Here is a 26,194-nt window from a genome sequence, read left to right as displayed (position 1 = left end):
CACAATGAAAGAACTTACAGGCATAAGTGTATCAAAGCCTTCACTGTTGTGGAAGCTAAACTGGAACTGGGCTGATGTGTGAGTGAAACTTCCTGTTTCCTTTTTCAGAAAAGAATAGACTGCAATTGCAGTGAATGCCCAATAGATGGCTCCTAATCAACACATAAATGTGAATACAGAACACTGTCCTTTGAGGTTACTTAAACTCATGAAAGACTCAAGATTAGATGGATGGATCAAAAACAAACTGCAATGTATTACTATAGGTTAATGGATGTAATGGATGTCCATCAATTCAGGTTCATCAGACCCATGAAGGACCCATGATTAGATGGATCAAAAACAGATTGCAATGTATTGATATAGCTTGCTGTATCTGAGCAAATGTCTGTCAGTTCATGTTCATTGGATCCATGATTAGATGAATCAAAAACAGATTTCAATATACTGCTATAGGTTGCTGGATGTAAGCAGATGTCCATCCATTCAGGTTTATTGGACCCATGATTAAAAGGATCAAAAACAGTTTGCAATGTATTGCTATAGGCTGCTGGATGCAAGTGGATGTCTGTCCATTCAGGTTCATAGGGCCCATGAAGGAACCATGATCACATGGATCAAAAATAAATTGCAATGTATAGCTTTAGGCTGCCTGATGTAAGCAGATGTCCATCCATTCAGGTTCATCAGACCGAAAGCGAGAAGTTTGCATCCAGGTATGCTCATGTGCAGGGGCAGACTGACAACTCATGGGGCCCCCGGGCAATAGGGGATCACGGGGCCCCTGTTTCCTTACCCAAACTCAAAAAAGCCTATGAAAAAGGTACCAGGGGCATCTCATGGGGCCCCCTACTGACCCTGGGCCCTCAGGCAGTGCCCGAGTTTCCAAATGGTCAGTCCGCCCCTGCTCATGTGGATCTGACCAGATGTAGGTAGACATAGGCAAATGCAGATCCGATTACACTCAGCCACCCACAAGGATTATATGGGTGCATTCTTCAAGTAAAGGTGGTGAGAAAAACGTAATTGACATGGATGTCCCATAAGTGATATTTTTTGCCCTTCTGATCTGACGTAGCAGAGGATTAGCCTAGGATCCCCTGTTTAGAATGAACGGTGGGTGCAGTTGTAAAAGGGGCCTATGGAGGGAGCAGCAACATACTGATACACACTCACCAGTCACTTTATTAGGTAGTGCCAAGAAAATATTCCCCGTACCATTAAACCACCACCATCAGCCTGAAAAGCTGATATATGTTGGAGGTTGCATGTAGTTTTTTTAGTTATTTGAGTTACTGTTGCCTTTCTATCATCTTGAACAAGTCTTTCCATTCTCCTCTGATCTCTGACATCAACAAGGTATTTTCATCCATACAACTGCGGATCACTGTATATTTTCTCTTTTCTGGACCATTCTCTGTAAACCCTAGTGATGTTTGTGCATGAAAATCCCAGTACATCATCAGTTTTTTAAATACTCAGACCAGCCCGTCTGTCACCAACAACCATGCAACATTCAAAGTCACTTAAATCCCCTTTCTTCCCAACTCTGATGCTCAGTTTTAACTTCAGAGTGTCATTTTCACCACATCTAGATCCCTAAATCCCTCACCTTACCAACCGCTCCGTATCCGCCACCCCCCTCTGCCAATCCCTCTACTGGCTTCCGATTGCCCAACGCATAAAATTCAAAATATTAACATTAATGTACAAAGCTGCTCATAACACTTCCCCAAACTACATCACCGACCTGATATCCATCTACCACTCAAAACGCACTCTCCGCTCCTCACAAGACCTCCTTCTCTCCAGTTCCCTGGTCTCCTCCTCCCATGCCCATCTCCAGGACTTCTCCAAGGCTTCCTCCATCCTATGGAACTCACTACCCCAATCCATCAGACTGTCACCTTCCCTCCTCACCTTCAGGCGCACCCTGAAAACCCATCTCCTTAGAGAAGCCTACCCCGCCCTCACCTAATTTGCTGATCTCCTCTGCTCTTCCCAACACTCCATCCCCCACAGCTATTTCCTCCTGTACCACTCTCCCCTCCCTCCTAGATTGTAAGCTCCAAGGAGCAGGGCCCTTGAACCCCTCGTGTATTGTATTGTACTGTATTGTTACTGTACTGTTTCGTGTACTGTCTCCCATTATAATGTACAGCGCTGAGCAAACCGTAGGCGCTATATAAATACTGTATAATAATAAATGCATTGAGTTTCTGCCATGTGATTGGCTGATTAGCAATTTGTCTTACCAAGCAATTGAACAGGAGTACCTAATAAAGTGGCCGGTGAGTGTAATCATCACGTAGGTCTCTCTCCTCCTGTCAGCAAGTGTGCACACTTCTGCTTCTCCCTTTCCCCAGTCTGGGTCAGGCTGTCCAGGAGAATATAGGAAGCTAGGAAAAGTATGTGAACCCCTTGGGATTACGTGGAGTTTTTCATGAATTGGGCATAAAATGTGCTCTGAACGTCATCTAAGTCACAACAATAGAAGAACACAGTCTGCTGAACATAATACTACACAAACATTAGATGTTGCCATGGTTTCATTGCACATAATATGTAAACATTCACAATGCAGGGAGGAAAAAGTATGTGAGGCCCTAGCTTAATGACTTCTCCCAGAGCTAATTGGAGCCAGGAGTGAGCCAACCTTGACTCCAAACAGTGTGATGATATTGGATGTGTTGCTGACAGCTGTCCTGCCCTTAAAAAACACACACCTGTTTTGGGTTTACTGGTTTCAAGAAGCACTGTCTGATGTGAACCATGCCTCGCAGAAAAGAGCTCTCAGAAGACCTACCATCAAGAATTGTTGACTTGCATGAAGCTGGAAAGGGTTACAAAAGTATCTCCAAAAGCCTTGATGTTCATGTGTCCACGGTAAGACAGACTGTCTACAAATGGAGAAAGTTTAGCACTGTTGCTACTCTCCCTAGGCATGGTCGTCCTGTAAAAATGACTGCAAGAGCACAGCGCAGAATGCTGCATGAGGTAAAGAAGAATCCCAGAGTGTCAGCTAAAGACCTACAGAAATCTCTGGCACATGGTAACATTTTTGTTGACACATCTACAATAAGGAAAACATTAAACAAGAATGGAGTACATGGGAGGACACCACGGAAGAAGCCATTGCTGTCCAAAAAGAATATTGAAGCACGTTTGAAGTTTGCAAAAGAGCACCTGGATGTTCCACAGCACTACTGGCAAAATATATGAAACAGATGAAACCAAGATTGAGTTGTTTGGGAAGAACACACAACACTATGTGTGGAGAAAAAAAGGCACAGCACACCAATATCAAAACCTCATCCCCACTGTGAAACATGGCGGAGGGAGCATCATGGTTTGGGGCTGCTTTGCTGCCTCAGGGCCTGGACGGATTGTTGTCATTGATGGGAAAATGAATTCCAGAGTTTATCAAGACATTTTGCATGAAAACGTACGACCATCTGTCCACCAACTGAAGCTCTGCAGAGGATGGGTGATGCAACAGGACAATGACCCAAAGCATACAAGTAATTCAACAAAACAATGGCTGCAACAGCACAGAATATGCCTTCTGGAGTGGCCCAGTCAGAGTCCTGACCTCAACCCCATTGAAATGCTGTGGCATGACCTTAAGAGAGCGATTCACACCAGACATCCCAAGAATATTGCTACACTGAAACAGTTTTGTGAACAGGAGTGGTCCAAAATGACTCCAGATCGTTGTGCAGGTCTGATCTGCAACTACAGGAAACGTTTGGTTGAGGTTATTGCTGCCAAAGGAGGGTCAACCAGTTATTAAGTCCAAAGGTTCACATACTTTTTCCTCCCTGCACTGTGAATGTTTACATGTTATGTGCAATTAAACCATGGCAACATCTAATGTTTGTGTAGTATTATGTTCAGCAGACTGTGTTCTTCTATTGTTGTGACTTAGATGACATTCAGAGCACATTTTATGCCCAATTCATGCAAAACTCCATGTAATCCCAAGGGGTTCACATACTTTTTCTTGCAACTGTAAGTAAGAATTCTACACTACACAGACAAAAAAAAAATCATGTACTTATGACAAAATAAAATATTTATGTGTGCAATATGTCTGCCTTTGTCCCCAAAAAGGTTACTTGTATATACAGCGCAGCCTGTTTGGCTTTCTAGCTGGAGAGTTCTAATTTCCAGTCTCTGCAGAACACTAGAGATTTTACAGATGTTGGAAGGCTCCCATCTGGAACTCATTTTTTTCTGTCTCTGCGAGCAAATGTAGTATTTCATTTTACAGAGGAGTATATCACACTGGATGGGACAAAGGAAACCCCCTGGGTTGCAGTCAATGCCTGTATTCTCCTGGTACACCTTCATATACAGATGAAGATAACTCTCAGCTTGGCTTACTGATAACAATTACAGACTAGCGTGGATATATCAATTTTTTTAGCCCACTTCCATGAAATGTCTGATGAGAACTTGGCCTAAAGCGCTCTCGCCTTGGTATGTAGAACTTACCTGGTAAAATGCCCAATGTTTTCTTACCAAATGTAACTCTAACAGACAGCAAGATATTGCTTACTTGGCTTATTTTTAACATAAATGTGCAACAGTTATAAAGAATAGTCATAAAGAAACTGCAGCGTTTACGCAGATAGCAGCATAGCTTACTCAGAACAAAAGGACCGTTATATGAGGACATTTTATATTGTTAGTTCTTAAATGGCCTCGACTGCATGAAATTAAACTTAGATTGAAGTTTTTTGTCTCCAGGCACAGGAAATAACAATCACATTTTGTCATAGCCTGCTAGCTGCTTTAACCTTTTCAGCACTCGAATGCCTTAATTTGCCATGTCGGATGTATAAATGTTAGAAATGTCATATTTAGCAGTGTTAAAGAAAAAAACTAAAAGCATAGTCATATCTGTTTTTTTATTTAAAAAATATTTAGCAACCAGTACCTACTGTATATATAGTCTAACCACTGCAAGATTATTGTGATTAGTCAGATAATCTGAGCCAAGTGTCACAAACCGTAAGTGAAAAATCAAACCACAATAAAAAATAAATACGAATCGAATAGATAAATTCAGCATACCAGCCATATGACAGTTTGAATTTCAGATGAGACTGAGATGTGTCTTTCATTATCTCCAGGCAGTTGTCTGTGCATTTGGTATATATACACTTGCAGAGTAGTACATTAATTGACTATGATCAATATTTGATTTATTTTTTACGATTTAAATTTTCTTAACATGGGTACACCTCTGCCTGAAATCTTATAGTTCAGGTATAGATCACTATGCACACTAGAACATTGACTAAAAATGTGTTATGTTGGCATCTGTAGTGTAATGCAGTTTTTTAAAGCAGAACTTTAGGCACAAAAACTTTCATCTAAACATATCCCTCAAATGCCACAAAGGATATAAATCTACCCCAAATTCCTTTGAAAGCCAGTTATTGCTTGTTAAAATAGCCATCCTCACTGTGTTAAATCATCACTGTGCTGTACATAGCCTGTGCAGAGCACATAACTGTGGGACTGGCCCAGCCGGCATACCCATTACAAGTTGCCTGTAGAAAGCTACAGGAGGGGTGGACACAAGACCACCCTACACAGGGAAAGAGACCAGCAGTGACCAGTCTTTATTACAGGAAGCTCCTGGAAAGAGATGAAGGATTACTGCACAGATCTGAAGGAAACACACAAAGCATACCAAGATTCATGTCTCTTGTATTTAAACAATATTTGCTTATCCTGGGGTTTAGCCTCAGGGCTAGGTTCACATCTATACAGGTTGCAGTTGATGCAGTTTTCTGGTGCATTTTTCATTTTTGAATATGCGTTTTTGATGCATTTTGACTCCTTTCTGATGTGTTTCGCTTTTTGTGGCTAATAGGAAAGTATGACAGTTCTGTTCCTGTTGTGTGACTTTGATGTGACTTTACACATTCTGGCACTCAGGTAGCATCAAAGTCGCATCAAAGTGATGCAGGAACCTTTATGTGTTCAAAGTCAAATGTTAGGGTTAGGGTTAAAAGTTATGGTTAGGATTAAGGGCTAGGGTTAAAAGTTAAAGTTAGGGTTAAGGGCCAGGGTTAGGGTTAAGGGCTAGAGTTAAGGGCTGGGGTGAGGGTTAGTTCTAATTGTTAGGGTTAGTGGTAATTATTAGGGTTTGGGTTAGCAGTAATTGTTAGGGTTAGCGTTCTAACCCTAACAGTTACTACTAACCCTAACTATTACTGCTAACTCTAACCCTAACATTTAATCATAACCCTAGCCCTTAACCCTAACATTTAACCCTAGCCCTTACCCTAACATGTAACCCTAGCCTGTAACCTTAACCCTAGCCCTTAACCCTAACCCTTTGGACACATAAAGGTTCCTAGCAAAAGAAAAACACAGAAAAGGTCCTGCAGTACTGTGATGCTACTTGAGTGCCAAAATGTAAAGTCATATCAAAGTCACAATACATGAACAGAACTGTCATACTTTCCTATTTCCTATTAGCCAAAAAGAATTTGACTTTGGACACTTAAAGGTTCCTGAACTACTTCGATGCAACTTTGATCCTACTTTGATGCTACTTGAGTGCCAGAGAGTGTGAAGGTATATCAAAGTCGCATTACATGAACAGAACTGTCATACTTTCCTATCAGCAAAAAAAAACCCATCAAAAATGCATAAAAACGCAACACTTGAATTTTTGGTGTGGGTCCATTAAAGTCTATTACACGCAAAACACAATCTGCAGTGGGAAAAAAGTCCCTAACCCTTTCCAAAAAATGCACTGGCTCAAAACATCCAGATTTGAACTAGATCCATAGGAAACCATGTTAAATGGATTATAGTGCATTCCTCCAAATGGAAACCGCACTTAAAAAACGCATGGGTGTGAACCAAGGCTTAGTCCATCTGCAGACAATTTTAGTTTTGGACTGAGCAGGGAAGGGCTAGAAACTCGATCAGGTTTTTATTTGTAATCTGTATCCATATTGGAGAGATTTTCCCTTTCTGTCAGGACAGGAAGCAATGGGAAATGTCTCCAGTGTTTTCAGTAAAATGAAAAAGGGTAATCATTAGGTCTCATGAACATTAGAGAAGCTAAAAATTGCTTTAGAAACGCTGGACAAAAAATGCTAATGTTTTAGCGTTTTTTTGCCAGCGTTTGGCAGTGTTTAGACTCGTGTGTAAGCTATGTTTAGTAGCTTCAGCATTAGGAGGAGAGCCGTTGTTAAGGAGAGGGCCGGGAAGCTAGCGGAGGGGGGTACCCCACTGACAGCTACATGTAGTAAAAAAAAAAAAAAGGGAAAAAAATGGCGTGCCCACCCACCAATCCTTACCAGACCCTTTGGGTCTACTGTGAATTTTAAGGGGAACTCCACGACAAATTTGTTTAAAAAAATGGCGTGGGGTCTTCCCCCAAAATCCATACCTTATCTGAGCATTCAGCCTGGCAGGTCAGGAAAGGTCACATGCTCTTAACATAGTGTGGTGCTTTGGGCGCCCCCCCCCATGTGAATGTCTACCCCTACTCATCCACCAAAAGTGTAAAAAGTAAATAGAAACACAACACAAGTTTTTGACAAGTCCTTTATTAAAAAAATCAAACATGAATAAATGCCCCCCCTCCCCCCCGGTATAGATCCATCTTCAATCACGCCACCCGCTGCCACTGAATGCTTGCTTCTCCTCCTCTCCCCCTTGCAGGCATTCAGCGGCAGCAGGGAAAGGAAGAAGGAAAAGAAAGAAAGAAAAGAAAAGAAAGATGTCACAAGTTAGCCTGCAGTTTCAGTTGTGTATTCTTACCTCCTTGCTGCAGTGCTGTGCCTGATTCCCTTCACATGTGTGGTTCGTCTATGATCACCTATTGGCATCGCATGCTATTCTCTGGGTTTTATTTCTTTCTCTTCCATCACTTCTTGGCCCGCCTCCTAGTTTGCTTGTCTATATAAGACATGCTCAGTCTAACTCATTTTGCCTGAGCAACGTCTTAGTTCTATGAGCTCCTGTATCTGACTACATGTGTACTGATCCTTCGTTCACTGACTGTGCTTGTTTTCTGCCCTTCCTGACATCAGTTTGTCTATCAGATTTCCTGTTGTCTCTTGCCATTGTACTCTGCTCATGCGAGTGGTCTCCGCATCCTCAGCTCGGTGTACCTGTGGACCGCGATCTGGTTTTAGCTTGCTGCAAGTCCATCCCCACCATCAGGGGCTCTGGTGAAGAAGCAGGCTGAGGCTTAGATTCCGTGCCCCGAGGAACCCCAAGTTGGCAATCTACAAGGGCTCGCTACCACAAGTGCTTGTCAAAAGAAATGAAAGGAAGGAAGCAAGAAAGAAAGAAAGAGGGGCAAACTATTTTTTTTAAGCTCCTAGAAGCTATTAGCATTTTTTTTCTGCTCCCAGACGCAAAATAGTGTTATTCTATGTGTCCATGCACACTACTTTAGGCTATTAGTGTTTTTTGAGCTTCGGAGTCTAGGAGCAGAAAAAAAAATTGTTTTTGTAGAGTTTTTTGGAACATTTTTCAAGCAAAAAAAATGCTAAACACTCCTGAATGCTAATATACCGCTAATGCTCCTAAACATTTTTAAATGTTAATAAAATGCTACTAAAAAGTCGTGGGAGTATACAGGAGCTCAGGGCAGCAGGATATGGATAGGGGGGGCAGCCAGGTGGCACATAGAGGAACCAATCTGTACATTTCTCTCCTGCTGCCGCTGAATGCCTACAGGAGGGAGAGGGGGAAGCAGGCATTCAGTGGCTGCAGGAGAGAAATGTACAGATTGGTTCCTCTATGTGCCGCCCGGCTGCCCCTCCTATCCAGGCAGCCCCGGCCCACCAGGCAAATTCCCAGTGTGCCCTATGGCCAATCTGGGCCTGGAAGAGCACTATCAGCACCCAAGGACAGGAAATGTGTTTGGAACAACCCCACCACCACCACAGATGGGAGAGGAGAAAGCTGTTTCTGCCCTTCCTCCCCCCGCCCTCTCCTCCTGTATCTGCCCTGCACACACTCCCCGACAGTCTTGTGTCTTCTCTCTCACTTTGTTTCTTTATTTCTTTCTTTCATGCCCAAGCCTATTTTGTGTCCCAGTCTGGGCCTGTGTTCTTTCATAAATACAGAACAGTGAATGAGCATTGCCATCTTAGTACAGGAAGTTTATTACTGGCAGGACCACCAAGTGACATTAAAAGATAAATGGAAAAAAAGAAAACTAATGCAGCCATCACATCTAAGTATTGCTAATCTGAAATATATTTAATTTTGTTTTAGAAATGCAAGCACATATTAATGAGACAAAATAATAGATCGATGTCTGCAATGATCTGTAACAATAGCCATTATATTATCTGTATGTGGGCGGGACTTAAAGTGCTCTAGCGGGGACACTGTGGAACTGCCCTCAATTAATTACTATACCATAGGCAGGAGCTGCGGTTATGTGAAATCAGCATTAAAGTGGTACTTCAGACCTAGAAGCAAGCAGTACAGTTAACACTTTGTAATTCGTGGCCATACTTTTTACACTGTTGACACTAAGCACTTTGGACACAACTCTGTTAGAGAACACCTATCTCTCCAGGTGTGCAGCATTTCTGAGCCAGTAACGTGGAGCATGTACCTGTCTTCACGAACTCAGCAATCCCTTCTCCTTTCTCCCAGTGGCAATGTTACTATGTTACTGCTGGACACAGTAAGCACACTTTTCCATAACTCCCAAGCTTGTTCTCCTCCTGTGGCGCCCTCTACATCTCTGTCTGTGACTCCTGGCTGGTCCCTGGGTACTCTGTGCCATAAGATTGGTCCAAGAAAAACAATCCTTCACTAGCAGAGCATCTGTTGCCCCTGCCGTATATCCAGTTTCCTGGCTGGTTGGCTGTTTTACAAGTGTCACAAATATGGTAGCCCTTAGCAACACAGCAATGCAACTGCCACTAGACAGCATTATTCTGCTCATTAGGCCTGTACTGTATCTTCCGTAACCTGTTCAGTCCCCAAGTTGTAACCCACTTTCTTTTGATACACCTTACATGTACTCCTTTAGAGACTTCAGACCAGGCACTTTAGATGAACAATAAAGATCTTTTACTGCAGTAGTTGCAGGTAACAGATAAACTGTTTTAAAAGACATCTTCCACATATTTTACTGTACAACGCTCTCTAAGGCTCCTGAGTAGTGCTGTAGTCATAACCTAGGCAGGTAGTTAAGTCCATAAAAGAGTCCTTTCCAGGCAAAAGTCTATAGTTGGCAGTAAATCCACAAGAGGTAGCAATAAGCCATAAACAGGGTCCATTTAAGGCAGGCATGTCCAAAGTCCGGCCCGCGGGCCATTTACGGCCCGAGGGTCGGTTTAATACGGCCCTCCATGTCAGTGTGTCAGTGTGTCTTATGGAGCGAATATGGAGCGGCCGGTCCGGTATTTCCACCGCGGCCGTGTCAGAATACCGGGCTGGCCGCTCAGCTCTGCAGCGGGACCTTACCTGTTCCTCTATCCAGCGGCGCGCTGTCTTCCCTGCTTCTGTAGTGTGGGCGCTGGGCATGACAGCCGAGTGCCAAGTGCGCATGCACAAGAAGCGGTGCTTTTTGTGAATGGTAAGGCGGTACCTGGGACACATGACAGATCCCAGAAGCCGCCGGACCAATCACAAAGCGCAAGTGTTTCTCGCTCATGCGCACTGGGCACCCGGCTGTCATGCCGAGCGCCATTACAGAAGCCGGGAAGACAGCGCGCGGCTGGATCGAGGAACAGGTAAGATCAAAGAACAACTGCGGAAGTAAGAGCGGGTACCTGTCAAATTCAGGTACCCGCTCCCCACCTCCCCAAAGGTCAGCAGTCATCTGTACTGTCCGCAGTCTCTGGTCATCCCTGTGCTGTCCGCAGTCTCTGGTCATCCCTGTGCTGTCCGCAGTCTCTGGTCATCCCTGTGCTGTCCGCAGTCTCTGGTCATCCCTGTGCTGTCCGCAGTCTCTGGTCATCCCTGTGCTGTCCGCAGTCTCTGGTCATCTCCTGTACTGTGTCTGCAGTCCATTAGTTCAGAATTTTTTTTTCCTGTTTTCTGCCTCTAAAACCTAGGTGCGTCTTATGGTCAGGTGCGTCTTATACGGCGAAAAATACGGTAACTTGGCATAAAATAATTTATTTGCATTTAATTGTAATGGTTCAAAGAATGTTTGGAAAAATGTTCGGCCCTCCACCATGTTCACTTCATCCAATCTGGCCCTCTTTGAAAAAAGTTTGGACACCCCTGATTTAAGGCAACATAAGTCCATATAAGTCCATAGGTTCCAGCCCCCACTGAGAACCCCAACTGAACTCCCCCCAAAGGGTGGTTCAAGCCAACAGCATAACGGCTACATTTTGGCAGTCTTTCTCCAGGTGACCTTCCCAAGGGCAAAACTGAGCCCTATATATGGTATATATGGTATGACTTGCAGGGGCGGTAACCTTCCTGAAAAGAGCTGGAAAACCTGGCCAGTAACAGTAACCTTTCCTTCTCAGGAATCACCAGCTCAGCAAGTCAACCTAAGGACACAGTGCAACATTTATACATTGTAGCAAGTAGTTTTGACATTTAGCCCAGGTTCACAAATATGCGGTTCGGCACATCGCATGTGATTTGCACAGGAACCGCACTGCATTCCTGTACAAATCACATGCGAATTGTGTGCGGTGCGATTGGAGCCATACATTTTGTATGGCTCTAATCGCACCCGCACCAAAAAGGTGCAGTACCCTTTTTTTGGTCCGCACTAGAATCGGATCACAGGAGTATTCACACCTATGCGATCCGAGTCTGCACATCGCACCATGTTTTGCGAACCAAGTTTGGGGTGTTGTTAACTTAACGTACACACCCTCAGTGGTTCACATAAACGGGCTGCAATTCTGATGCTGTGCGGAATTTGCACAGAAAACGCCGCGATTTCCGCACCGCATCAGTGTGAACCCAGGCTTAAACATAGTTGACCTGATTGTTCTCAGAGCATGAACACAATAGAAGAAAACTTTTAACACTTCGGAACTCTCTTGAAAGTACCTGCTTACATGTATATTCCATAAATGTTTGAATAACTGTCATTTAAAATACATATATTCAAACTACACAACTTTAAACAGAATTATACGGATACAAACTAATGCTGCAATCGGTTCAGGTTACAAAGCTTTAACCATTCACACTTTTACACTGTGCAAACAATGTGGTGCTACATTGCTATTACTTCTCAATGCACCTCAGTGAACCTTGCCAATGTATATGTGTTTAGTGTTACAAAAGCCAGCCATACATGGGTCGAATTTCGCACCATTAGTGGGTCACAGAAACGGAGGATTTTCATGTGACCATCGAACATGTTGGACATTTTTGGAAAAACAAACGAATTTCGAATCAATGATGGGAGAATCATGCTGGAAGTATCAACGAAAAAGAAATTAGCATGAGCTGTGACCTGGGAAGAGAAGAAAATTCTTGGCCACGAAAATTCTTTTCTGTAGCAACATGAGGTGAAATTGAATGCTTGGTTGGCTGAATTTCGAAATCAATGGTGGCACCATTGGATTTCAAAACGCACAAAATTTACCATTTTCTAAAGAAAATTAATTCAGAATTCGACCCATGTATGGCCTGCGTTAGTGTAATTTCTGTCTGCTGCTTTGTTCTTCTGCTATCAGCATGACACACCTCTAAAAAGCTCATAAGAAGCACAGGTGCTTTTTCAAGCTACAAGCTTCAAGCAACACTAATTGACAGCCCTGTGATTTTTGATGTTGAACATTTTAGACCTTGGTTCTAAAAAATGTTCAGGTGTTAACATGGCATTAAAAGGAACCTATAATTTGTTATAAAAATGAACTCTGTGGACAATGCAAAATTGTCCTTGCAGTGAAGCTCATCCTGCACGAAAAGGGTTACATGGTCGTTTTTGTCTAGGTAACCAATAAAAAAGCATCTTCCCTTAGCTTGTTCTTCAATCCCCCCCAAATCTTCCTGTGTATGCACCTAGTGGACTATAGCAACCTAATCTTAATATTGACAGTCAGCCCGGAAAATCTACCCTGTGAAGACTGGCCAGCCTGGGGTGTCTGCTTTCTAGTCATAGCCAAATTCAGACAAACGCGGATGGATAGAGAGGTAGACCTGGTTAATTTCTATGGACACCTTAAGGATTTCAGACTACCAGATTCTACTGAATCCTACCTTTTTGTTATTTTTTTTAAATCATCATATAAGAGAATATCACTTTTGTATAATATTGTAGGTTTTTAAATGTGTTTTATGTTTTGTAGGTTCTTCTACAGTATTCCTTTATGGCTATTCTAAGGAAACGTAAGTAGCCAATGTTTACCCCATGTAAATATACGTTTCAGACAAACTACAATACAATTTTCTCTGTTTATGTAACTAAAATATTTGTATGCTTTTGCAGTTAATCACATACTGCTGCTTCTACTTTTGTTGACAATTTGTGGCATATGGTATAGCACCATCTATAAGGCGCCTACTATCACGAAGGATGAAGGTAAAACTGCATGTTTTTTTTCAAGCCACATATATAAAAATATATTTATGTTACAACAGATTTTGGGAGATATTTGTATCAGTCCAGTTAAGTATAGAAAGGCTCTTAACTGGGAGGGTGCACAGAACAGAATGTGTTTAATGCAACATTAAAAGGAGTAAGTGTAGTGTGTGGGCAAGATCAGATTCAGCACAAAATTGGTTAAAGATCATGACTCTGAAAGACTATTCACTTCCAAGGGAATTCATACTGCATGATATGACAATTATAAGTTACCTTATTTATTAATGTAATAAAGAACAGTAACCTGTCAGTTGGAAGTCAAGTTTAAATGTAAAGAACAGTGACATGCTATGTCATATTGTAATACCCTATGGTGCACGGATGGGGTACAGAAGGGGCACATGCCCCAGATGCAATGTTGCTATGTATAGGGAGGTGCGCACTCTGAGCTTTGGTGGCTTTTTCTCCTGCACCTCACTGACACCAGTGATTGCAGTGTCACTCCTGTCAGCAGGGCTGTTTTTTTCACCCAGAACACTCTGTACCACCACCTCCAGCACTGTCCCTGAGCTCACCATTGTCACTCGTTGTAAACCCAGAATCCGGTAGAGGAAGTTTTCTACATGATTTGCATTCCCTGTAGGCTTCTGTGTATACAGCAGGTGACAGCACACTCTCCTGTGCTCATGCAGAGCCCTTCCTGCTCCGCACCATACCTATGGCAGCAGAGCACAGCCTCTGTGTCCTGCTGAGGACTAGACATGTGCAATTTGCTTCTTTATGAATCGAAATTTGGGTGAAATTTTCATTATTCAGAGATTTGGATGTATCCAAATTTCCAAAACACAAAAGCAATGAATTTCAACGAATCTGAAATAATTTATATCAAAACAAATGATCTGAATTCAACTTAAAAAATGCATTAAAATTTGGAAATGAATTTGAATTCGAAAATGAATTTGAATTCAAAATGGAAACATACAGTAAATAACCACAGCCACTCACTGCATACAAGAAGAAGGGAAGTACCAGGTGTGTAAGGCTCATCAGAGCAATCATAGTCCAGGGATCAACCTCCGATATAATCACAACCCGGCCCTGATGTTTTTGGCTCACTACTCCAGATACGATCGCTCACATCAGTAGGTCTCAACCCACTGTATGGTGCTGTTGAGATCAAACTCCATGTGGAGATAAGTTCCATGTGACTGCCAAGTGCATGTCCGGTGTGGCACGGCTGGTTGGAAAAGCCATGTGGAGGTGCCTGGGATGCGGATGTCACGATGCTGTGACATCAACGCGTTTCGCCCACCGAGTCACAGGAGCTTCTTCAGGGTGCCGCGGCCATAGTGTCAGGGGCTTATATAGAGACCAACACTTCACTTCCTGAATTTGCCCACAAACAGCCACAGCCTTATCGTCACTTGAAACATCGCATACTGCCATAATATCAATTGCACCCAACCAGTAAATGGACCAGTTCCAATTATACACAATCCACACTAAATCGGGCATTCCCTAATTTCCACATTATACCAGTGAACCATATTGCCATAAAGAATGGCCAGTATTGGATATCGAGTGTTACCCATACAGATTGAAAATTAATCAATAAATATGAAATCAAAATAATTTATCAATAACAAAATAACGAAACCGTAAAGACTAGGATTCTAGAAAAACCTGTAGGCTCAATTCAGTATTGAGTCCCTTGGGTACCAAGGACCCAAGTCTGAATATAAACTCCTTCTCTTTTTTCAGGAGGATTGTGTCAAAATCCCCTCTGCGATTCGAGAAGTTCAGAGCATAGATTGCCTTAACCCTAAGTCCCTTAGGAGATGAGTTGTGAAACTTAGCAAAATGTTCTACAACTGGAGTCCTCTCAGGTTTGGTACTGATACTGCCAAAGTTTTCTTAAGCCGCAGATTGGTTCTCTGCTGGGACTTCTTTTTGTGGGTTCTTTACTTACATAATCAGCTTGTTGTTATGTGTCTTTTTGGTCCTGAGGACAACGCCCCTATTTTTGGGTGAGTCAGTTATATAATCTGTATATTTTCCTTGCAGTGGATACCGTTTTTGTTTTTGTGTTTTTCAAGTTTGTATATTAGGTATTCTCTCACTGTAACTGGTTACACAAAATTATTTCTATTAATTTTTTTATTAAGACTTGTGTTCCTTAAATGTGAATTCTATTATATTTATACCAGATCCTGAAATAGAAGTGGAAGAGGAGGACGTAATTCCTGTTGTCATTTGTGCACCTTCAGGCCGGATGGGGGGCACTATTGCTGCAATTAATAGCATATACAGCAACACTAAATCCAATGTGCTCTTTTATATTATTGGACTAAGAAACAGTTTAGTTCACATCAGGTGAGTATTCATCTACCTCAGACTGTAAAATAAACAGCAATAAACAAATACAATGGGTCACATTTATAATAGCAAGCAGAAAGTACTGATGTTGCCTTATCAACCATCTAAATGCCAGTTTACTCTAGCAGATTAGAAACAAAATAGAAACTGAATGGAGGTTATGAAGGGCAGTGAATGTTTGCTGTGCAGTAGTAACCCACTTTAGTCCATAAGATGATGCTTTACAGCAGTGGTGTCCAAACTGCAGCCCGAGGGCCGAAAGTGGCCCTTTGCTAGCCTTTATCTGGCCCTTGGGGCACTATTCCTCTGACACCAACAATGGGGCATAATTCCTGCCCTGACACCAATGATGGGGTATTATTCTTCACACTAATACCAATGATGGAGCACTACTCTTCCTGTTTCTGACCACCAACCCCGAGGCCATGTTTATTTTCACCAGTGCTGGGCCCAGGACATTTTCTACCCCCACTGGCCACAATCCGGCCTAGTCTAAAGTCTAAACTGGCCCTTTGTTTGAAAAGTTTGGAGACCCCTGCTTTACAGTCTGGACTAATTGCCTAAAAAAATACCTGGCACTAGAGTATTGGAATATAGCAGAGATCATACTGCTTGGCACACTGATAAAATGTGGCACAAAAGACTCAATTTTAAAATTACAGTCATGTGATTAAAGATTCTTAGGCCACATGCATGTTGATTGTTTATCCATGTGCATCCAATCCCAGCATTTTTATGCTACCACCACCACCTGCAGCCTGTCAAAACCTTTGAGATGCTCAAAGATGCTGTGGCTGGATGCTATACCAGGCGATACTTGCATTTAGGGCTGATTGCTTTCAGGTATGTATGCCCAGAATGCAGCTTCTCATAGACTGTGACAGGCTGCAGGCAATGGGGCTGGATGCAGCATCTGTACCTCCGAAGCACACAAAAATGCCAGGATTAGATGTACTGGGGCTGCACAATCAGTGTGCATGCGATCTTATCCTTGTGTAACACCTTGTACACATGGGCATAGTTAAAGTTGTTCTAATAGCAGAAGGTTTTTTTACCTTAATGCATTCCTTCTCTGCATTAAGGTAAAAAACCTTCTGCATGCAGCGTTCTTTCCCAGCCCCCCTTTATACTTACCTGAGCTCAATATCAATCCGGTGATGTGCACAAGAGTAGCAGATCTCTCGGCTCTCTCACTCCTCATTGGCTCAGAAGCAGGAGCCATTGGCTCCTGCTGCTGTCAATCACAGCCAGTGGGGAGGGAGCAGGGGCGGGGCTGAGATGCACTGTGTGTCAATGGACACACAGAGCTGGGCTTGGGAGCAAGCCCACACAAGTGCCTCCACAGCAAGGGGCTTGGTATAGGGGCACTCGGCAGGGGGAGGAGCTAGGAGTGCCAGCAGGGGACCAGAGAAGAAGAGGTTCAGTGCTGCTTTGTGCAAAACCATTGCATAGAGCAGGTAAGTATACCATTTTTGTTATTTTAATAAAAAAATTGAGCATTTACAATTACTTTAAACATACACTCCTCTGAGGGCTGTGCTTTGTGCGGAAGAGATGCACAGGTAATCCTGTTCCTGTCGCTTAGGACACAGTGGCAACATAGCTGCAGCTTGTAATTTGTCATCTATGTGGGTTCAGGTGTGTCCCCCACACTGCATTCATGGACACACACTCACACCCATGTGGATATCAAATTTGGAGTAGCATCTGTGCAGCTGCTGCATCCCAATTGACATAAATGAGATTGCATGTTTGCAGATACAGATGCTTGCAGATGCACAGAACACCTGTGCATCTTATACAGCAAAACGTAGCCCTCACACTGGTGGATGCCTAAGTATACCCATGTGAACGAAGCCTACGGCTTTAGTTGTTGAGCCTATAAACAAGCATTTGTATGTTGCACATTTGTAAACAAAAAACTGATCTCTAGCAGCCTGGCTAATGTACGAATACTGAGTAAATGACTCTATATAGTCCTCATGCTCACTTTTACATGTGTCAATTCAATTTTGTGTTTTAGGAAATGGATTGAAGGTACTCGTTTGTCCGAAATTAAATTTAGGATTGTAGAATTTAACCCAATGGTCCTTAAAGGAAAAATTCACCCCGATACAGCTTTCCCTGAGCTTCTTCAACCAGTAAGACAATACACCAAATGCATTACACTGCCAATTCTTTCGGATTTAGGTATGAACAGTGCCTGGACAAGGTCATGTAGACCCAGGGCAAGCATGCCAAACTGCTCCACCCCCCCAGATGAATGAGCATTATGTGTCAGCCAACCCCCCACCCCCTCTATAAAATTGAGCACTAATCTGCATGCTTACCCCCAAAACAGAAATTCCCCTTCCTCCCAGAACAAATCTCTCCCCCCTGCTGAAATTCCCCCTTTCAGCACAAATCTGTGCCTGCCCCACCATCCTCCCTCCCAGCTCAAATCCTCTCTCTCCCCAAATCCCCAAAAAAACAAAAAATCCTCTACCGCTCAAATTTTCTCTCCAAGTACACATCCTCCACGCCACACTCCAAATCCCTTCTACCAGCACCAATCCCTCCACCATCCCCCCTACTAGCACAATCCCCAGCCCCCATTCATTCCTACTAGCACAAACTCCTCCCCCACCAAAAAAAAATCTCCACCTAGCATAAATACCCCCCTCCCTTCTACCATATCACTTCTTCTAGCACAAACCCCCCAAATCCCCCCCTGCCAGCACAAATCAACTTCCCCCCTCCCAGCACAAATCCTCACTTCCAGCACACACATACACAAATTTCTCCTCCAAGAACAATTCTTATAAATAAATTGCCGTGCTCAAATATCACAACTGGGAAATTCACAACCGTATAAGTGATAACATAAATGAGTCCAAATGTAGAAATAAATAGTCCCAGTGTTATGAACCATATAGTAGATCACCACATGTCTTCAATATAATTAGTGCTCCATAACCAAAAAATGTCAGGACTCTTACCAGAACATATGGACCCTTGTGAAAGAGTCACAAACGCATGAGAATATATCCACCGAATCCCTCAGAACTGGAAGAAGTTAAATCATGGTATTGGATAGAAGTATCACCTTCAATTCCTCTCCATTTATAATCTCACAATAATACCTCTCAGTATGGCCATACAAAGAAAACAAAGGAGCGACTATTGCATAAAACTATAAAAATGTTTAGTGCACGTTTATTAACCACTTCAAGTCTGGACACTTTCACCCCCTTCCTGTCCAGGCCAGTTTTCAGCTTTCAGTGCTATCACACTTTGAATGACAATTGAGCGGTCATGCAACGCTATACCCATATGATTTTTTTTAGCATTTGTTTGAGACAGATAAAACTTTATTTTGGTGGTATTTATTCATCACTGGGATTTTTATTTTTTTGCTATATAAATGAAAAAGTCCAAAAATTTTTTTAAAAAGTGTTTTTCTTATACAATTTTGCAAATAAATAATGTATTCATAAATCTTGGCTAAAATGTATTAATCTACCTTTTTAGTAAAAATAAATAAATAACCCAAATTAGTTTATAACCAAAAATTATAATTTTTCAAAAAAAGTGTTTAGATTTTTATTTTATTTTTTTATATTATTATTTATATGGTTTTTTTTTAACATACCGTCACCCTAGCAGTACAGTGTCACCATAGTGACACTGTACTACTTGTGTGGGGTGATGAAGATTTATTTTTCTTTTTTTTACACTGATTGCTTTTACACCCAAAAAGGCTGTAAAAGTAATCATTTCTCCTCTCTGGCTGCATTCTTGCAGCCACTGAGAAATACTTTGAAAGCTGTAATTGGTCACAGCTTGTCACATGGTACAAAGCTATTGTGAATAGTCTTATACCATGTGACCTCTGTGATCATTCACAGATTTCACTAGTAGTTAGCAATGATGTCATAAGTGACATCTTGTTTACTACTATTCATGTGATCACTGATTGGCCAATCAGTGATCACATGAATCAGGACCTCACACAGGGAGTGCGCACAGGCAGTGAATGCAGGGGCCGTTTATAAACGGCCACCCACTCCTACACGGCTCCTGTCCGGCCATTTATGTGCATGGGCCAGACGGGAAGTGGTTAAGTATTGCACTCACATTCAGGTGAGCAAATCAGTGCTGTGTACAGAGTAATCGGATATCTCAGGAACAGGTACACTTCCTGGTGTTAGAAAGCAGCATATAGACGTCAGACGCACAAACAATTCTTACCCTCACATCCCCCCTCCCAGCACAAATCTCCCCCCAATCTTGTTGTGCCTCCCCTGCCTCACATGATACCACAGTACCCAGGGAAGACACCCCTCCTGCCCAGGGGCGGACTGACGATTTGGAAACTCAGGCACTGCCCGAGGGCTGGGGTCAGTAGGGGGCCCCATGAGATGCCCCTGGTACCTTTTTCATAGGCTTTTTTGAGTTTGGGCAAGGACACCGGAGCCCCATGATCCCCTATTGCCCGGGGGCCCCATGAGTTGTCAGTCTGCCTCTGCTCCTGCCCAACCCTTGTCCTGGCCCTGTGTATTAAATAGAAACACATATTGCATATAAATGGTGAATGCTTGCAATTTTGCTATGACGCATGTGTACTTACCCTAACATTTATTACAAACTGTCAAAAATTATTTTTTGAAATGCAACATATTAAATAGTGTTGTAATGGTCTGGGGAACACACAATCTTTGTACTGTACAATCAAATTTAGATCTACCAAAAAAAAAGAAAGGTAATAGGAAGACCTATTTGAACTATTCAATCAATCAGTGTCTAGTTAGATGGACATTACATACTTATTAGTAGCACTAAAGAAGATTGTACAATCAGATTTGTATAGTGTATTGGCTGGCCATAGATGAGTACATTTTGTTTTGTTCATTCATTGGGTTGAACAAAAAAAATCTATTCGTGTCCCCTATGCACACATGCAATGTGGACAGGGCAATCCCTCTCACTGCACTACTGTATTCTGACAGTGGGGAAAATTCCACGCCGTCAGCATGCACTGATCAAGAGACAAATTTATAACAAGCTGTAACAAGTTTTATAACAAGTTATAATAAACTCATGGCAGCTGTGCAAAGCTTGTCAGGGCTGATTAGAGTCTTGTCTATGCACTAAGCGCACAGCAAACAGGAAGTAACTTTCCAGAGGCAGACACCTCGAGTAAAATTGCGGCTAAACTTGTAAGCCTCCTCTACTGTATTGCTTACTCTAATTTAAACCCACAACAGTAAAATCAGTCAGTATATGCAGTAAAGCATGTTTATTACACTCACTGTGGAACCTAAGGGGTTAATCCACTGCATTGTGTAAAAAGGCTGTTTGATCCTTTCTTCTCTGATAATCCCCTTCTTCTACTGTCCCCAACCCATCTGCTGACAGAACAGAGCCTTGGGGGCAAACTGCACATGCTCAGTTTGGTGTGTATCGCTAGAGAGTTTTTTTCTTGGAAGAGTGCATGTGATCAGCACAGGGCAATCAGCGCTGTCCAGACAGAGGGTCAAGGGTTATGCAGCCTCATAGGACAGTCAGGGGAGAATGAAAACTCCTACAAGCCTTAACCAGTGCTCTGCTGGACACTAAGAGAAATCACAAGACTGCTATATGCTGCCGATGAGAAAAGGTATTTAGCAGTTTATATTTACTAAAATAATTGCATTTCCATGTTCTTTGTACTGTGGGAGAACAGATATAGTGAATGCAGGGTCCTGGCTCTAGTAACACTTTAATTTCACACTGTGCTTCTCACAGTGTGAATTAGAAGCTGCAGAAAATCAAATAGAGATCACCTTATTTCCTGGCTGGAGGACACCCAGCATCATCTAGCTCCTTCCACCTCAGCCCTAGTGCCCCTGACCCTCCCCTTTCATTCATTGGATTTATGATCTTTCAATCAAGGAGGCTTAGCATTATATGTGGATGTTACTTAGTACTGTCTGCGTGCAAATACAGTCTGTGTGAATGCCTACTCCTCCAGGATGACACCCACCCATGATTCTAATATTTGCATAACTCCTCCAAAGAGCCAGCCCACTGATTGCATCATAGCTGAGGGCTCTTAAAGTGGTTTTGAAGGGAGAAGGTTTTTTTGACCTTTATCTATGCATGAAGGTAAAAAAAACCTTCAGTGTGCAGCTTCCCCCTCAGCTCTCCCTAATACTTCCCTGAGCCCGATATCGATCCAGTGATGTGCACGAGAGCAGCGGCTTTCCCTGGTCTCTCTCTCCTCAATGGTTGAGACACAGCAGCGACAGCCATTGGTTCCAGCTGCTGTCAATCACAGCCAGTGAGGAGGGAGTGGGAGGCGAGACTGAGCCACACTCTGCATGTCCCATAGACACACAGATTCGGCTTGAGTGAGCATGATTGAGTGCCCCCAGAGTAAGCAACTTGCTCTAGGGGCACTTGGTAAGGAAGAGGTCCAAAACGCCAGCTGGGAACCAGAGAGGAGGAGGATCAAGGCTGCTCTATGCAAAACCATTGCAAAGAGCAGGGAAAGTAGGATATGTTTATTATTGTAAATAAAAAAAAACAAGCCTTTAGAACCACAGAAGAGTACAGAGGTAGTGTGCTGTGATGATTTCAGGAAGCTATGTAAGAGACCCTGCCAGCCCCTCTCACTTGCCATATTCTGCCTGCATTCCGTAGAGAATAATAGGTATTATAAAAAGAAAAAGAACAGTTTTATATAAAAATTCCAGTAGCATGTTGATAATGGGGGGAAAGTAGCAACCAGGGAGAGAAAAATATAAGCAGATTGAATGTTAACTTCAAACTTCAAATAGTACAGGATAAGGTAATGTCATACAGTCTTTTGGGCAGACTTTACCCAATGTTTTTACTTACTTTTGTAAGAGGTTCTGTACATGGGAAGACAGAGCAAATGAACACAGAGTCACCCTGTGATTCTTCATGTAACCAGCAGACACCTATAGGATCATTTTATTTTATGTGGATATTTTGAGACAGGTTTTTCATCACTGATAATTTGGTGTATTCAGTTACCAATAAATTATTTTTCCTTAAAGCCTCTCTATTGATTAAAGAAAATGTCATAATAGCACTTGAAGAGAGAGGATTTCAGACTCATTGCTTGCAAGAGAGATAAGTGTTCAGAGGCTCCTTCTACAGAAAGCTTGAACTACTAAACTTAATTGGAGATGTGTTATGTTTGTCAAAACTGTAATGTTATTAGCAATTTTATTATATCATTATTTATGGAATTTTTTTTACATTTTCCATCACCTGCTTTATTCACAAAGCTGAACTTTGTACGTTTCTACCTACCACTGCTCACCCAGGAACATGAGAAAGTCATTTATCTGGATGATGATATCATTGTATTAGGTGGGTTTCTTTTTATTAATAATGACATAATAATCATGTGAATCACTGAGTGTTTAAGACTCCATGCACACTATAAATTTTTTTAAGCTCAAAAAATGCTGGATAAAAAAATGCTGGTAAGAGCCATTTTTATTAGCATTTTAGTAGCATTCATAAGTGTTCAGGAGCAATTAGAAGCACCACATTAGCATTTTATTAGAGTTTTTACAGTATATGTAGAGGGAAAAAAAGTAGAAAAAGCTGTTAGGAGCATTTTAGCAGTGTTCAACATTGATTAGGAGCATTTAGAGTTTTTTTTCTGCTAGAAAAACGCTTAAGAGAAAAAAACTCTACAAAAATTCCCAGATGCTGAAGCTCAAAAATGCTAACAACCTAAAGTAGTCATATCCATGGACACATAGGATAACACTATTTAGCTTCTAGGAGAAGAAAAAAATGCTAATAACAGCTTCTAGGAGCTTAAACAAAATGCTAGTGTGCATGGAGCCTAACAGTGACTGTATTCTCCACTTGACTTATATTTGGTGTCTCTAAAATATCTGATTTATGTCTAGTTCTCTTAAAAAATGAGGAGTGAATACAGTTCATTTAAAAAAGATTTGACTATTTATTTTGGAGTTGTGGCAAAACACTGCAGAAAATACTGACTTAAAAAATGACAATGGCAAGCAAAAGAGTGAAGAGATAATACCACATTATCTGAAAGCACATTATACTATAATACATGTTTTGGCCATAGATTTTAGAGAATGGTTAAACATTCATGCATTATACTTCCTGGCCCAGTGTTCCCACAAACAGATACCGTACTGGGAGGCAAATGCAGACAGTCCAGGTCAGGGGCGGACTGACAACTCATGGGGCCCCCGGGCAATAGGGGATCATGGGGCCCCTGTGTCCTTGCCCAAACTCAAAAAAGCCTATGAAAAAGGTACCAGGGGCATCTCAAAGGGCCCCCTACTGACCCCAGGCCCTTGGGCAGTGCCCAAGTATCCAAATGGTCAGTTCACCCCTGGTCCAGGTGCTGTAGAAAAGAACAGTGATCAGGCAAGATTTTCTAACCTGCCTAATAGCGTGCCCTGTAAACTTGTTGAATTATTGAGACCGTTTTCAGATGTCTATGGAAAACTAAAGGCTCCTAGCAGAAAAGCACTCATTTGTATGACACTTACAGGTCACATTATTTATTGTGCATTCAATGCTTATTGTCAGAGTTTTAGCAAGCAATTTAACAGGAAGACTAAATATAATTATTATAACACCTCGGGTACATGTACATTATGACTCAAAGGTTGGTCAAAGTGGCCGATCTTTGCAACACAGGAACAGGCTGAAAATGACCTAACAAAAAAAATGATGTGACAGGTTAAAAAGTCACTTTAGGTGATCAGGGGCTGTAGTCAGTGCCGGGACAAGGTCCTTTGGCACCCAATGCAAAATGGCCAAATTAAGTCCCCATTTATAAGCTGTGAAAATAGTGTACTTTTTGCCTTTTTTGTGCCCTCTCTCCTGCTGACTCTAGTGCCCGAGACAGCTGACTCTTCCGCCTACCATTTTGCCTGGCCCTGGCTTTAGTGGTTATTCCCTGAGTGATAAAACCAATGGATTACAGCATTAAAATGTATGACTGACTGCTGATTACATTGGTCACTTGATTTTGGGGAGAAGAGAGAATGAAGTTTCAGCACATTCACATTGTATACATTCATCCTTGAAGTGAAAAAATATTACAGTGTGTTTTAGCAAGGCAGAAATTACAGTACAGTTTGTCGGAGCTGTCTCCATCCATGGGTTTATCTTTCTGTGGCTACCATATGTATATCTAAAGCTAAATTTTTTTTTCATTTTGGATAGTGTAAGGCAGTGTAGGAGAGGGTTAAAACACAACATGATTTCTGAACATCTGCAGAATATTCTACTTATTTAAGATACTCTAGTCGCTTGGAGGGAGCTGCAGAAACAACTAGGTTTGTTATTATTTCCAAACACCTTCCAATTCACAGAAATCCCATGTTTCCGCACAGTCTGTAATACAAGGTCTTTGCATACTGGAAGACTGTGGGTTTAACCAGGGTGTTACTCACACTACACACTAAAAATAAGTGCATATATCCATAAACTTACTAGTGACAAATAGTGTATCTATAAGTGAAAATTCGATCAATTTAACTGATGACAAAGTGATATCATGCAAAAAAAACTTCCTCTAAAAACACTATTAAATGTGAACACAAGCATGTAACACTGCAACTGCGATAGTGATAATTACTAATACTGATTGCAACTACTAATAATGCGTATTGAATGCAATCCTCCAAACAGTGTCCATGACATTACAAAAATGAAAAAACGTGTACATATACACACACATAAATCTATAGATGCCCCCATACAGTGAAAAAACAATGGATGAGATCAAATGTGCATATACGTGAACATCATACAGTGCAACGACACACAAAAAACAAAAAATGTCTATTCAGTGCTCATAAAGTCCAATATATGCTAATGACAACACTCAGATGAAAAAATATCGATCACACACGTGCTGATATTTGTGTGAAGGTGGATATGGTAGTTGACAGAAGATAATCCAATCACCGGCTGAATAAGCCTCTCACCTTATACCTTCGACCCTTGCGGGTCACAGCACTTTATGGGATCCCTCTCACAGATCCTCCAAGTCTGTTGTCACTCCAAAGATCTGCTCCCACCGTACACAAATCTCCCTCAAGGGTTCAGCACTCCACTAATGGCTCCTCTCCAGGTAAGATCAAATGCAGCGCTAATAGCTCATTTGGAACATAAAACACATGCTCCCATAGTGTAGTATGTTTATTTCCAGTATAGGGGCAGTAACAACAAATGCGCACTCACATCAAACAGTAGTATTCACAACTCCAACCTCATGCTTTCGGATGAGATGAATATGCATGG

At 42.0% G+C, this 26,194-nt stretch overlaps 1 protein-coding gene across 1 annotated transcript in view; it reads left to right on the top strand.

Annotated features, from left to right (window-relative positions):
* The first annotated feature begins 4,254 nt into the window (after positions 1 to 4,254).
* GLT8D2 (glycosyltransferase 8 domain containing 2) overlaps positions 4,255 to 26,194 on the top strand; it is a 63,223-nt gene continuing 41,283 nt past the window's right edge. The window contains exons 1-6 of the mRNA XM_089651832.1: positions 4,255 to 4,482; positions 13,284 to 13,323; positions 13,424 to 13,516; positions 15,727 to 15,892; positions 17,919 to 18,036; positions 23,173 to 23,257. Coding sequence (XP_089507958.1) covers positions 13,305 to 13,323; positions 13,424 to 13,516; positions 15,727 to 15,892; positions 17,919 to 18,036; positions 23,173 to 23,257 — 481 coding nt within the window. The 5' untranslated portion in view covers positions 4,255 to 4,482; positions 13,284 to 13,304. The remainder of the gene's footprint in view (positions 4,483 to 13,283; positions 13,324 to 13,423; positions 13,517 to 15,726; positions 15,893 to 17,918; positions 18,037 to 23,172; positions 23,258 to 26,194) is intronic.

Source organism: Staurois parvus, unplaced genomic scaffold (assembly GCF_062004578.1).
Source record: "Staurois parvus isolate SC_StPar_1 unplaced genomic scaffold, SC_StPar_1.0 ptg000025l, whole genome shotgun sequence".
NCBI classification, from domain to species: domain Eukaryota; kingdom Metazoa; phylum Chordata; class Amphibia; order Anura; family Ranidae; genus Staurois; species Staurois parvus.
This window is presented reverse-complemented; position numbering and strand designations above follow the sequence as displayed.